The sequence below is a fragment of the Ascaphus truei genome, chromosome 3, assembly GCF_040206685.1.
Source record: "Ascaphus truei isolate aAscTru1 chromosome 3, aAscTru1.hap1, whole genome shotgun sequence".
NCBI classification, from domain to species: Eukaryota; Metazoa; Chordata; class Amphibia; order Anura; family Ascaphidae; genus Ascaphus; species Ascaphus truei.
This window is the reverse complement of record NC_134485.1, coordinates 402,925,040-402,939,516: the sequence shown is the minus strand read 5'-3', so window position 1 is coordinate 402,939,516 and position 14,477 is coordinate 402,925,040. Positions and strand designations below refer to the sequence as shown.

At 43.3% G+C, this 14,477-nt stretch overlaps 1 protein-coding gene across 1 annotated transcript in view; it reads right to left on the bottom strand.

Moving 5' to 3' along the window:
* Positions 1-13,773, bottom strand: part of RAB38 (RAB38, member RAS oncogene family) — a 103,649-nt gene extending 89,876 nt beyond the window's left edge. Inside the window, exon 1 of the mRNA XM_075592563.1 lies at positions 13,532-13,773. Within this exon, the coding sequence (XP_075448678.1) occupies positions 13,532-13,733 (202 nt within the window). The 5' untranslated portion in view covers positions 13,734-13,773. The remainder of the gene's footprint in view (positions 1-13,531) is intronic.
* Positions 13,774-14,477: the final 704 nt, after the last annotated feature.

Genomic DNA, 14,477 nt, shown 5'->3' with positions numbered 1-14,477 from the left:
CACTCACTAGCCTCATTATTGGCACACTCTACAAATAACTTTTAAACCTTTTACACTGGCGACACACTTTATTCGAGCTCGGCTAGTCCCACGAATTCGGGTATACCCGGGTGTATTGAGGTTTGTGACTGTTTTCTGCCCGAGTGCATTGAGGTATTTTCCAGGCAGGGATTGAAGCATTTTATTCCCGCTGGCTGCAATACTGCACAGTATATATATATATATACTGCATTACAATTCATGAATTTATGCCATCTGGTAGACACGCGAAGCATTGCAGCCTATTAAATCATTATCATTTAACAGATCAGCCGCCCGTCAGCCAGGCATGAACCCAGGCTGGGAAGGCAAACGCAACGGGGCTTGTCAGAGGTGAGGAGCGGCGCATTCCAGGTATCTGCCAGGTACATACTGGGTATTTGCTCGAATAAAGTGTGTCGGTGCAGTACACACAAGAAATCACTCTCAGCTTTATCCTATAGCTGGAGCATCCCCTGAACCTCTATACCAGGTTCAGGGTATCTGGGCATGGATCTGGGCAACCCTCCTTGTACCAGGGACCCCTCTTTATACTAGGGACCCCCTGTATGGTTGCAGGTACACATTAACCCCTTCATGCCCATTTACCTTGTCTGGATGATGCTGCAGCAGGAATCCTGGCGGTGAGTCGTAAGAACATTTTCAGAGTCAGAGTTTGCACGGAAAATGTGCTTGGCTGTATCCTAGAATATCACTCGATTCCCAGATCCAACTTTTGGGGTATCCAGGACCTCTGGAACCCCGATACATAGACACATTCTGTAAAGACCTTCTCCGTCAAACCCACCCTGAAACTTACAGCCTAGAAATCTCCCAGTCCCAGCACCCCAGGAAAGGCAAAACACAAATAAATCTTTAATGTCGCATAATATGCACACAGTCACAGTAATGCATTTCTGACGTCTGAGTCCAAGAGCTGACACTCTAGGACCTCAACACATGCATCAGGGGTAACCAAGTGGGCTTAACCTTTATTAGTGAGCCTGGTTAACCCCTTCACAGTCAAACACTTTATTTTCTGCTGTCCCTTTCAGCACATGTCTGCATACAACTTCATCTCCTATTCCCCAAATCCCTCTGCAATCCCTTATCACACCCAAGCACTTCCCAATGCAGCACGGTTTCAGTGGCAGGCAAAAAGCACATCTGTGTCTGCTCAATGCACACACTTACTGGACTTACCACATCTTCATGCAACGTTACCTACCTTTGTGATAATGAACCTGCTATTTACCACAACTCTGTTCTTTATTGTGACCTCATGAAATGTTACTCTCTCTATCCAATACAAAACTACTCCCTCCTGGCCCATACCCAATATCATCATACACCCTGGACTACTAAAAAACCTTGCGTTATCTACTGAATGTTGTTGAAGAAATCTGAAAACCAGTACACAAACCACCACTCATTCTAATGGCAAACACCAAAAACGTATAGCCTGCAAACATTTAATCAAATTTGTATTTACATTGTTACTCTCTTTAGCAGGGGATGTTGAACTTAACCCAGCCCCCCCTTTCAATTCTGTCTCATACCCCTGAGAATGCCCCTTTCAAATTTCAAAACGTGTTATCTGTCGTCCATATAAATATCTCTAGCCTGTTGCCCAAACTGGGTGAACTAAAGGCATGGTGCCTTATGCATAAATCTAAAGACATCATTCTCACAGAAACATGACTAACTTCTAAATCCTCAATGCAACTATCCCCATTCAGGGATACTCCATTTCTATGAAATATAGTTCAAAATGAGGAGGAGGGGTGTTACTTTATATTAAAATCACCTTACAATTTACGCTGCTAAATTGCTTCCCGAACCCACACTCTTTTCAAATCCCAGTTGGCAAAATTTGTCTCCCCTTCTATAAGCCCATTCTTATTGCTGACATCTTCTATCTACCTAAAAATTCACTACAATACCTAACTAATATCACTCAGTTTCTTGACTCAATTTCCTCTCTGAATTTGGAAATGTGAGTTTTTAGTTATTGGGGATTTCAACTTCATTTGGCTTGACTCTAAAAACAGTAAAATCCAGACACAACTCAAGTCACTAAACCTTACCCAAAAAATTTTCCAACCCACATGGAAAAATCTAAATCTCACAATTCCTTGCTAGACTAGATTATATCCTCTAATACCATCAGAATCCAATTATCTGGTATCCTACCTGCCATTTGTAATGACCATGCAATAGTGTGCTGCATAAGGAAAATCAGACCATCCAAATCAAGCCCTAATGTTCTACTCACTAGAACATTTGGAAACTTTAACACACAACAGTTTCTGGCTGATCTTACCAACTGCTCTTGATTCAGAATCGACTTGATACCTGTCCCCGATTCTGCGCTTTTTTATTTCTAAACAGAGTTCTTAAAACTCTGTGATACCCATGCTCCGTTACGCAGAATAAGAATATGGTGGACCCACCTTCCATGTGTTACATCTGACCTTATTGCACTTTTCTATTTTAGGGATGCGTTGTGGAAAAACTGCAAAGTAACTGACACTACTACGGATCTTAACTACAGATACTTGCTAGAAGATCATCGACACTATATTCCAGCCTTCTAGCCACCAACAACCATCTAATATAAAAAAGGAAGACGTTACTCTGACAAATCTCACAGGCAATGCAAATGCATTCAATGAATATTTTGTGGGGTGTGCTACTTCCTTATTAGGAAAGCGCAACCCAAACTAAATGCATGAAGCTCAATCTGGGAAAATATCTATAGCCGCACCCTCTCCCAACACTGCCAAAATTTTTTAATTTGTCCCAGTATCTGAAGAGGAGATTATACAAGCGCTATGCAAATAAAAACTAAGCAGTCAATTTGGACCTGACTTGCTGCAATCAAAGTTCCTATAACTCGGTGCCCCAGCCATTGCCATACTGCTTGCTTCCCTAATCAACTCTATTTTGTCTGCAGGCAATAGCCCTAAAAGCTGTAAAACTGCCAAAGTTGTCCCAATCTTCAAAAGTGGAGACAAAAACACTGTCTCCAACTACAGGCCAATCTCTCTTCTCCCAATACTATCCAAAGTCATTGAAAAATTAAGCGATTACTATACCCAGACAAATTTTCTTAGTCTACTCCAATCTGTCTTTGCCCCAAAAACTCCACAATAACTACCTGTTACGCCGGTGCTGCCCGCAGACCAGACCCGTCCCCTGAGCTGAAGGGGGAAGTGGTAATACACGCACCCGCAGCAAACGGAGCGTGTCCGGAGTGTGGTATGAAGCGTTGCCAGGCCAGGTGTAGTAAGGTAGACAATATTTGCCGGTACCGGTTGTAGAGATAGAGTGATGAATGCCTTGCCGAGGTCAGAGTGGAGATAGGTCGTAGTCCAAGCCGTGTTCAAGGGGTTACCAGAGTGAGCATTGTCCAAGGGGTGCCGAGATCGAGAGCCAGAGGGGGTTGTCGTACAAGCCGTGTCAGAACCTGTGAAAACTCTGAGAGAATCCAGAAGTACTTCCATACAGAGACTATGTCGAGCAACGAGTGATGGGAAGCACAGGCATAATAAAGCTGGGCAGGACAATGGGAAAAGGGGGCAGGCCTGGAGGACTGCAAGGAGTCTTCCCTGATAGGAGGGAGGTGTTACAGCCCAGCTGAGTGTAATCCTTGATTTGCATGGAACTGTGTGATGCTTGGGGGCGACGCCTCACTGCAGGAGCAGTGGTTAAAAGTGCTCTGTTAGGCGTGTGCTCTGTAAGCTTGGAATGCATGCACATAACGTCTGGGGCTGGCGTGCGTGTAGGTGTGCGTGCAGGAGGGCGTGGGCGCGCCCGGCGCTGAGCAGAGGAATCGCCGAGGGGAGTGATCCCGCGACGGCAGCAGGGGCGAGGAGCCGTGGAGGCCGGTAATGCAGGATTGTTTTGTGTGTCCAGGGGCTCCCTGTGGAGAGGGAGTGCTCTGTGTGGGAAGCGAGGAGAACGCCGATTCCTGACAGTACCCCCTCTTCAGGAACGGCCTCAGGACGGTCCAAGAACGGTTTCTCTGGAAACTTTTTCCTGAAGGACTTAAGAAGGGCCGGGGCATGAATGTCCTTTGAAGGTACCCAGGATCTCTCTTAAGGGCCAAAGCCCTTCCACTGCACCAAGAACTGGAGCTGACCCCTGGATAGGCGAGAATCCAAAAGAGAGTGAACTTCGTATTACTCGTTATTTTATACAGTAATGGGATCCGGTTTACGATTCTGATCCAGAAAGAAGTGACTGGAGATGAATGGTTTTAAGAGGGACACATGAAAGACATTGGGAATCTTCATACTGGGTGGTAGTTGGAGCCGGAATGCCACAGGATTGATTTGTTCACAAATAGGGAAGGGTCCCAGGAACTTAGGTGCCAGTTTAGGAGATGGTACCTTGAGGTGGATATTCCTAGAGGAGAGCCATACCAAATCCCCTGGTTTGTAACTGGGCCCGAACGACGACGACGATCGGCCTGTAGTTTCGATCTGCGGGAGGAGTTGAGAAGGGTAGACTGAATCCTGGACCATGCGGTTTGGAGGGAAGAAATGCATTCATCTACGGCTGGTACTCCAGAAGGAATGTTGGGGATGGGAAGACAGGGAGGGTGGAACCCATAATTTATAAAGAAGGGTGACTCCCGGGTGGACTCGTTTTTTGCAGAATTGACGGCATACTCTGCCCAAGAGAGGAGTTGAGCCCAATCATCCTGGAAATCGGATATAAAACATCCCAGGTACTTCTCCAGGGATTGATTGATTCTCTCCGTTTGTCCATTGGACTGAGGATGATAGGCGGAAGAGAAGGAAGAAGAGATGCCCAATCTCCTCGTGAAAGCTCTCCAAAATTTGGATACGAACTGAGAACCTCTGTCAGAAACAATGGACGAAGTGATCCCATGAATCCGGAAAATCTGCTCCGTAAAGATATCAGCAAGGGCGGGGGAGGTGGGTAATCCTTTAAGTGGAATGAAATGGGACATCTTCGAGAAACTGTCCACGACCACCAAGATAGTGTTCATTCCTCTGGACTTGGGCAACTCCACGATGAAGTCCATAGAATTGTGGGACCAGGGGCGGTCGGGAACTGGAAGGGGTAACAGAAAACCCTGAGGCTTTTGACGGAGAGTCTTGCTTTGAGCACACGTGGGGCATGCGCGGGTAAACTCCAGAATATCTTGAGACATCCTTGGCCACCAGAAATTCCGACGAATGAGATCAGTAGTCTTCTTAAAACCTGGATGACCTGCAGATTTAGAGGAGTGACCCCAAGACATGACCTCTGGAACAAATTTGGATGGTACAAAGAGTTTGTTGTCGGGAACGACCAAGTCCTTGGGAATGCGTCTCTGGGAGTGCAAAATCTTGTCAAGATTCTTGAACGTAGACATGGCGACAATCCTCTCATGTGGAAGGATAGTCTCCAACGACTCCTGTGGCCTCTCTTCAGAAGAATGTATTCGGGAGAGTGCGTCTGCCTTTACGTTCTTGGTCCCGGGGACATAGGACAGGTGAAAATCTAATCGAGAAAAAAACAGAGCCCAACGAGCCTGTCGTGGACCAAGGCGTCGAGCGTTCTCTATGTAAAGAAGGTTCTTGTGGTCCGTGAGAATAGTAAACGGCTCTTTTGACCCCTCCAGCAGGTGTCTCCACTCTTGAAGAGCCATCTTCACGGCCAGAAGTTCCCTGTTACCCACGTCATAATTCTTCTCGGCAGACGAGAATTTCTTGGAAAAATATGCACAGGGATGTAACTTATCTTGGGGCGTGGGTCTCTGGGAAAGAACGGCACCAGCGCCGCAATCAGAAGCGTCGACCTCCAGGACGAAGGGAAGTTCGATGTTGGGATGACGGAGAATAGGTGCGGATATAAAGGCTTCCTTGAGTGTCTCGAAGGCAGAGATGGCATCGGATGACCAAGCAGAAGGATCAGCTCCTTTTGTGGTGAGCGCAGTGAGGGGTGCCACAATGGTGGAAAAACTCCGTATAAACGTACGATAGTAATTAGCGAACCCTAAAAAACGTTGTATGGCCTTGAGAGTATTGGGTCTTGGCCATTCAGTGACTGCTTGAAGTTTACCGGAGTCCATCATAAACCCCTCATCGGAAATGATATACCCCAGGAACGGAGTAGAGGTCGTATGAAAGGTGCACTTCTCCAGTTTGGCGTACAAATGGTGTTCACGGAGACGGGAAAGGACGTAGGAGGTGTGGCGTATATGGTCCTGGAGATCTTTGGAAAAAATCAGGATATCATCCAAGTATACAATAACAAAAATATTGAGTACCTTACGAAAGACGTCGTTGATGAAATCCTGGAAGACAGCGGGAGCATTACATAAGCCGAAAGGCATTACCAGCTATTCGTAGTGTCCACTACGCGTGTTGAAGGCCGTCTTCCATTCATCCCCCTTCCTGATGCGTACCAGGTTATAGGCACCACGCAGATCCAACTTGGAAAAAATCTTGGCCCCCTGTAATTTATCGAACAGTTCGGTAATAAGGGGAAGGGGGTAACGATTTTTAATAGTTATCTGGTTTAAACCCCTGTAGTCGATGCAAGGCCTCAACGACCCGTCCTTTTTCTTGACGAAGAAAAACCCAGCCCCTGCTGGGGAATTGGAGTGACGAATAAAGCCTTTCTTGAGATTCTCCTGGATATATTCATCCATAGCGTGAGATTCTGGTAACGACAAGGGGTAGGTCTTGGACTTGGGTAGGGAGTAACCAGGAACTAGATCGATTGGACAATTGTAAGTCCTGTGTGGAGGCAAGAGGTCTGACTGTACCTTATTGAAAACGTCCCGGAATTGATGGTAAACGGAAGGTAGAATAACTTCGGGAACAGAGGTATTGGCCAGCAGTTGATGAGTCTCGCCTGACCTCGACCTCCAGGAAATGGGAGCGGAGGCAGTCCAGTCAATGAGAGGATTGTTAAGCTGTAGCCAAGGAAGACCAAGGGTGATGGGTATCCCAGGAGCGTGAATGGCATCGAGAACTAAGGTCTCCTTGTGCAGATGTGAAGACAGAAGCAAGGGAGCCATCTCTAAGGAGATGTGGGCCGGGGTAAGAGGACGTCCATCGATACCGACGAGTGCGATGGGAACCTTCTTTCTCACTAGTGGTATACGGTTTACCCTGGCGAATTCAAGATCCACGAAGTTTCCTCCAGCGGTAGAAGTCTTGAACTTATCGCCTGAAAGGAAGACTGGAAATGTAAGTTTCTTAGGGAGTTCATTTTTTTTGAAGGGGACGTGGAGACATTACACCCAGAGAGAGCCCCTCTGTACTCACTGGGTGTTCCCGTTTCCCGGACACAGTGGACACTCCCGAACCAGATGTTCTATGGATCCACAGTAGAAACACAATCCCCGGCGTGGCGGAACTGCCGTATCGGTGTGCGGATGCATTGTACCCCCAATTGCATTGGCTCTGGCAACCGCAGTGCAGGACGAAGAGGTGTGGTAGTACTTGGGGGAGCAGGAGTGCTGCTGAGAGTACTGGGGAACGGAACTTGAAAGTTATGGAAGCGAGTGCACTGACGCTCTGAGCGGTGTACCTGGATCCGTTGATCCACTCGGATGGCCAAATCAATCAGGACCTCCAGTTGATCCGGCCTGGATTGGAGAGAGAGTTCATCCTTGATGGGATCTGCCAGGCCTTGCCAGAATATGGAGACGAGAGCCTCTTGTCCCCAGTTAGTCTCGGCTGCTAGAGTCCGGAATTCCACAGCATACTGTGTCACAATCCCTGAGTGATCTGGAGGAGAGAAACAGATGCCATCTCCCGACGAGCGGGGGAATCGAATACCCGTTGAAACTCGGCTTTAAATGCCGGGTAATCTTGGGTAAGGTCAGAACGTCGCTCCCAAACCGTGGAAGCCCAAGCCAGGGCGCTGCCAGTGAGGAGGTTATAAATGTAGGCTACCTTCTTGCGATCAGTATTGTAGAGATGGGGGGCCATTTCAAACTGCACCTCACACTGGTTTAGGAAACCCCTACAATCTTGCGGTTCACCTGCATAAGGCTTGTGGGGAGGCATCCTTACATCTGATCTGCTAACTGCGCTTGCGGATTGGGGGCTTACATCTGGCGGGGTCGCGGTCGGTACCCTGTCTGAGAGTACAGCGACCTGGTGTACAAAGTGCCACAATTTGATCCGCCATGGCCTGGTTTTGCTGAAGCAGATTAGAGAGACACTGCTGTAGTTCGGTCTGGTCTGCGTCTTGTGGGTTCGACATAATGTTACGCCATTGCTGCCCCCAGACCAGACCCGTCCCCTGAGCTGAAGGGGGAAGTGGTAATACACGCACCCGCAGCAAAGGGTGCGTGTCCGGAGTGTGGTATGAAGCGTTGCCAGGCCAGGTGTAGTAAGGTAGACAATACTTGCCGGTACCGGTTGTAGAGATAGAGTGATGAATGCCTTGCTGAGGTCAGGGAGTGGAGAGTGGAGATAGGTCGTAGTCCAAGCCGTGTTCAAGGGGTTACCAGAGTGAGCGTTGTCCAAGGGGTACCGAGATCGAGAGCCAGAGGGGGTAGTTGTACAAGCCGTGTCAGAACCTGTGAAAACACTGAGAGAATACAGAAGTACTTCCATACAGAGACTATGTCGAGCGACGAGTGATGGGAAGCACAGGCATAATAAAGCTAGGCAGGCCAATGGGAAAAGGGGGCAGGCCTGGAGGACTGCAATGAGTCTTCCCTGATAGGAGGGAGGTGTTACAGCCCAGCTGAGTGTAATCCTTGATTTGCATGGAACTGTGTGATGCTTGGGGGCGACGCCTCACTGCAGGAGCAGTGGTTAAAAGTGCTCTGTTAGGCGTGTGCTCTGTAAGCTGGGAATGCATGCACATAACGTCTGGGGCTGGCGTGTGTGTAGGTGTGCGTGCAGGAGGGCGTGGGCGCGCCCGGCGCTGAGCAGAGGAATTGCCGAGGGGAGTGATCCCGCGACGGCGGCAGGGGCGAGGAACCGTGGAGGCCGGTAAGGCAGGATTGTTTTGTGTGTCCAGGGGCTCCCTGCGGAGAGGGAGTGCTCTGTGTGGGAAGCGAGGAGAATGCCGATTCCTGACACTACCCTCCTTAAAATTTGCAATGAGATCCAATGTGGAATGGAACTGGGACGACTTACTGGTGCAATATTCTTAGATTTTCCAACGGCTTTTGTTACTGTTGATCATGTTATCTTGCTAAACAAACTTCAGAGCTCTGGAATAGGGGAACATGCTATAAACTGTTTTCCCTCATACCTATCGAGTAGTTCCCAACTGTGTCTATCTCGGGTCCTAACTCCAACCCATCGGATATCACCTGTGGTATTGTGCAAGGCTCTGTTCTGGGGCCCCAAATCCTTTCAGTTTTCATCAATGATCTACGTATAGCTTGTAAGGGAGCTTCAATGCACATGTATGTGGATGACACAATCTTATATGCACACAGCCTTAGCCTCTCTGACCTTGGACCCATACTTCAATCTGATTTTTTGAGACTTGAAAACTGAATTTCCTCCAAAGAAATCTGTCTGTAACAATGGTATTTGGGACTAAGGCTAAATTTCTGGGCATATGGTTTGACTCCCATTTAACATCTGGGCTGCACATTTATACCCTGACATACAAAACCTATGCCAAACTAGGTGTATTTTATCAGAACAAATCCTCCCAAAGCCATCTGGTCAGAAAGCTCATCACACAGCAGATGCCAATGCCAATTGGAGACTAAGGGGACATAGTATATGGTACAGCACCCCAAACTATACATCCTCTGCATCTCAATATGTCGCTTTGTCCTCCAATGTAACTACAACACATATCACTGTGAAATGCTCAAAGAACTATTTTGGCCTTCACTTGAGTCTAGGTGCAAAGTTTATTTCATGTCTTGCCTTGAAATACTTTCTGGGCAACCTACCCTTCTATCTGAACAAGCTAAGCTTCTCACCCATACCACATGCAGCACTTATCACCAGAGATCAGACTCCAAAAGACTTCCCAAACGTGTCCCAAGTTTCAACAAAGTATCTAGCCACTCCTCCTTATCTTACCGTGCACCCCACAACTAGAACAATCTACCTGAGACTCTCAAAGCCGCCAACAGTCTAAGTTCTTTCAAAACTAATGCTGTCTCACATTTTAATCTGTCTGTAACTGTTACATATGCCTATAACATATATTATCTGTAACTGTTCATGCAATGTCTTTAAATATAATGTATAACCTCTGTTCGTTTAATGTAACCATGTATTGTCATCATAACTCTGTGCCCAGGACATACTTGAAAACGAAACATAACGCTCAATGTATTACTTCCTGGTAAAACATTTGATTAATAAATAAATAATTGCAGAGCACGGTGGTGTCCTCTCACAGAATGTCAAATATGTAAATTCTATTAGTCCACCAGGTGAGTATGACTGATGACTGTTGTATGAGTTTATATACAATTCTTTACATATGTGGCAATGTACTCTTAATTTGTGTATATGATTGTGACTAAATAGAATATAATGAAAAATGGGGAGGTTTTGTGGGTTGGTAGGGTAACAAGGAGAAGGGAGAGTTAAGGATTCTACATGGCTAAGACTAGATATATTTTGTCATTGAATGCTGGTGTCCCTTGTAGAAGCTGTCAAACACAGACAGTGCACTGCTATAAAACAACATAAGATGAAATGTTATATGGGCTTTTTAAATAAATCAGTTCTGTAGAATTAGAAATCCTTACTGTATTTTTTTAAATTCACATCTTAATGCCATTTTTAATGAGTTTTAAAAAATCATTTGATTTTTATAACAAGTTTTAGCCCACCTCCCAATCATTGCAAGATCTTTGCAACACTTTCCTGTTTGTGATAATTTGTTGCCAATATTCCCAGCAGTTTGACCTGAAAGCTGTAACAATAGATAATGTTACCTTAGTAATGTAAGGATACATTATTTATTTTATTTATTTTTTATTTATAAAATGTTTTACCAGGAAGTAATACATTGAGAGTTACCTCTCGTTTTCAAGTATGTCCTGGGCATAGCTGTTAAGTTACAATGACTGAAGCAGACATTATTTATGTTAGGCACACAATCAAGATTTTTACAGATTTATAACAGGAACACCAAATGATTGCCAGTTTAAGTAAGAATGTAGAATTATATTTTGGCACATGTTCTACATATAAAATACGGTTAAAAAAAAAAGTAGAAAAAAGGGGGGAACTTTAATATTACTGCTTTGCGACTACATGTACCTAACAGTGGCACATTTGAGCAAAACAAATGTGTAACATGCTTTCAACTATTCACTTAATCTAATATAATACCACACAAGAATTTAAAAAAATATGGCAAAGCACAAGTTGTACTAGTAATAATAGGTGGAGTTATTCTGCCTATGTTGACATTTTTTAATTACAGAATCAGAAAAGACCCTTAGAGCTTTTCATGTGTATTAATTTTATCTTTGCACATACATTAGTCAAAATTCAATTTTTTCGTATTTTTAACATACAGTACATGGGAAAAATGTATTTGTGTAAATGTACAGTATCACTAAGTTGGCCCAATGTTATTGAAACATTTTCTTTCGTTTGTAGCTCTTTCTGCATGAAGAAGATAAGCTCTTTGCATGGCTGTGGCAGGGAATGGGTTTATTTGCTCTGCATGGCCAGAGCTTACTTTTTTTAATTCAACAGTTTGGCCACAAAGCTGTATCATATGATCTGACAGCACATGACCTGAAGCATCTTCAACAAGTCTACATTGTGCTAGAGGAAATCATCTTTTTTATGTATGATCTTGTTAGAGATCTGTATGTACTGTATGTCTCTGACATCGTTATGTGGTTTAAATGAAATAGCAGAATACTGTTAGTAGCAAAGATTTGCAATGCCTTTTTGAACATTGGTGTCAGGAAAACCTGCAGCAAATTTCATTCCTCCAATGCTCCCAAGTACTGTAAGTAGGCTTCAGTCTCTGAACAATAATGGAACAACAAAATCTATCTACTGTATCAATCTATACTGTATATCACAGAAAAAATAAGAACATATGTACGTTTTTATGTCATTTTTTTAATACAAAAATGTACAAACTTACACAACAGAAAATGTTTTTCGCAAAGTCAATAGACAATAAAAAAAAAAATTGTGATTGTGTTCAATTATTTTTTAACATATCTGTGTATCTAGGTGTGTGGTACTGTATATTGTATCTTATGGGGATCCTGTAACTTGACTTGTAATAACAATATTTCATTAATATACAAATATGAAAACAAAATATTGCATTGTATATGAAGCCTATTTAAATTCCTGAAGATGGACAAAGAACAGTTCAAAAGTTAATCTAAACTCCATCATCTGATTTCCAATTCAGTGTATGATTTTACCTGTCATGTGTATTAAAACATGTAACACCTACTCTAGCTGGGGTAAACCAGGCAAAATGAAATATATTTTTTTTTGCATGAGTCCCCCATAAATAAGAGATCAAAGATGGAACAATACATACTATGCAGCATTTAAGAACAAACTTAAATATATGTCCAATTACTCAACTGCATAACATTTATGAAAGACAATTTTAAGGTCTTGGAGAAAATCATACCAGTATGTTGCACTTCGGACAAATGTAAATGTTGTATTCCTTGGCTAGGTACGCCTATAAAAATAATTTTCTTATTCTTTCCCATGAATTACTGACATACTTCTCATGTACTGTAATACGTTGTGCCCTTTTTGACAACTTCCCAGCAGCTATTAATGACTTTTATAAGTAAATCCCTTTTTAATGCTACTGTATTCTTTTATAAATCTTCTTGTGTGTTCACATATGGAAAATGCAATCAACATACTGTATTTAGTTCATTTTGAAGAACATGCAGTATTTCCTTATGTTCTAAGGAAATACATTAAAAGTATACAACAAAAAGTGTAATGAAAATTCAGACAAATACTGTAACTTGGTCAAAGACATTGCTGACATTTCTAACATTGCAGTTGGCAGAGGGAGAACTTATAATGGAATTTGTACATGAGCTGTGACATTTAACTTTTGTTTATATACCAAATACCTATTCCAACCTTAGGTGTGAGAGCAATTAAGTACTTAATACTTCGTTATCTCTATATATCATAAAAAAGTCAACCAGTAACATTTTGTAAATCATAATGTTATTTAAGCTGCTATAGCACAGAAGAGATACGTTTTTGTGCAGAAACACAGATTGTGCTCCCATTATGAGAGGCTGGAATATAATTGTCCATCACTTCATTAGTCCTACATTAAATACAGTACTACAGTATGTTGCATTAAAAATACTACTGTACTACAGTATGCTCAATATCAAAACTACAAAATACTATACTAATACTGTTATATGCACCAGCTTCTTATAAACAACTTTTTATTCTGTATTCACTGTTCTCTTAATGAATAGTTAAAATATTTTGAGAGCAAGCAAATGTTAATGGGCCATGTAATTAATTAGATTTGGACATGAGTCAATTGTATTGCTTTGTTTACTCACCAGCAATGTCCCACAACTGTAATCGCACCACAGTGTCCGAGTCCCAGTTCAGCACTTTTAAGGCAAAATCTACCCCAATGGTTGCCCGGTAATGTGGAGAAAAGTTCTGGTGAACATAACGCTTAATGATGCTGGTTTTTCCCACTCCGAGGTCACCGATCACTAAGATCTTGTATAGGTGCTCTTTCTGGTGGCTCTGCATCTTAGTTCCCAAACTCCCTGCAAACTAATCTCATGCTCTCTAGTGGAATCTTGCCAGGGTCAGGAGGAGGGAGAAGGGGAGGGAACAAAGGAATGACACAGACAGAAAGAAGCAGAGAGTTAACATTTCAGTAAAGAGATGATGGGACATATTCAGGAAAGTACGAGATGCAGTCAAATTAAAATAATAGAGTGCATTAAAATATATTGACTTCTTTCTGCATTCTGCATGCAGTCATGCACACATGACAATTAGAAATAAAAAGACTGTATTTGTCATGTAGGAGAGTAGGAATGCCATTCAAGGCTATTCATCTGCCCCTCCTACTGTGCAAATTTACTACTTAATTATACAGATTTAGCGTAATTTACTCACACATTTGTCTTGCGGATATAGTATGAGCCCCCGATCATTTCTCGGCTGCTAGCAGCTGATTCGCAAATGCGTTGCAGCTGGGAAAATTGAGTTACTGGGTTGGTTGCAATACTCTGCAGAAATGATAGTAGGCGCTAGTGTGTTAGTGTGTCTTCAAAATCTAAATGCAATGTAACCCATCCTTTATTCTCGTTCATTTCGTACGATATGATATGATCTGTATTGGTATTTCAATGTAACCCACCACTTATTCCACTAAAAATGTAAGATCACTAAAGTATTTTAAAATATAAACAATTTTTTATTAGATTACAGTAAATGACTTTATGAAAAACAGGTATGCAATAATACAAATTTCTACGCACCTCT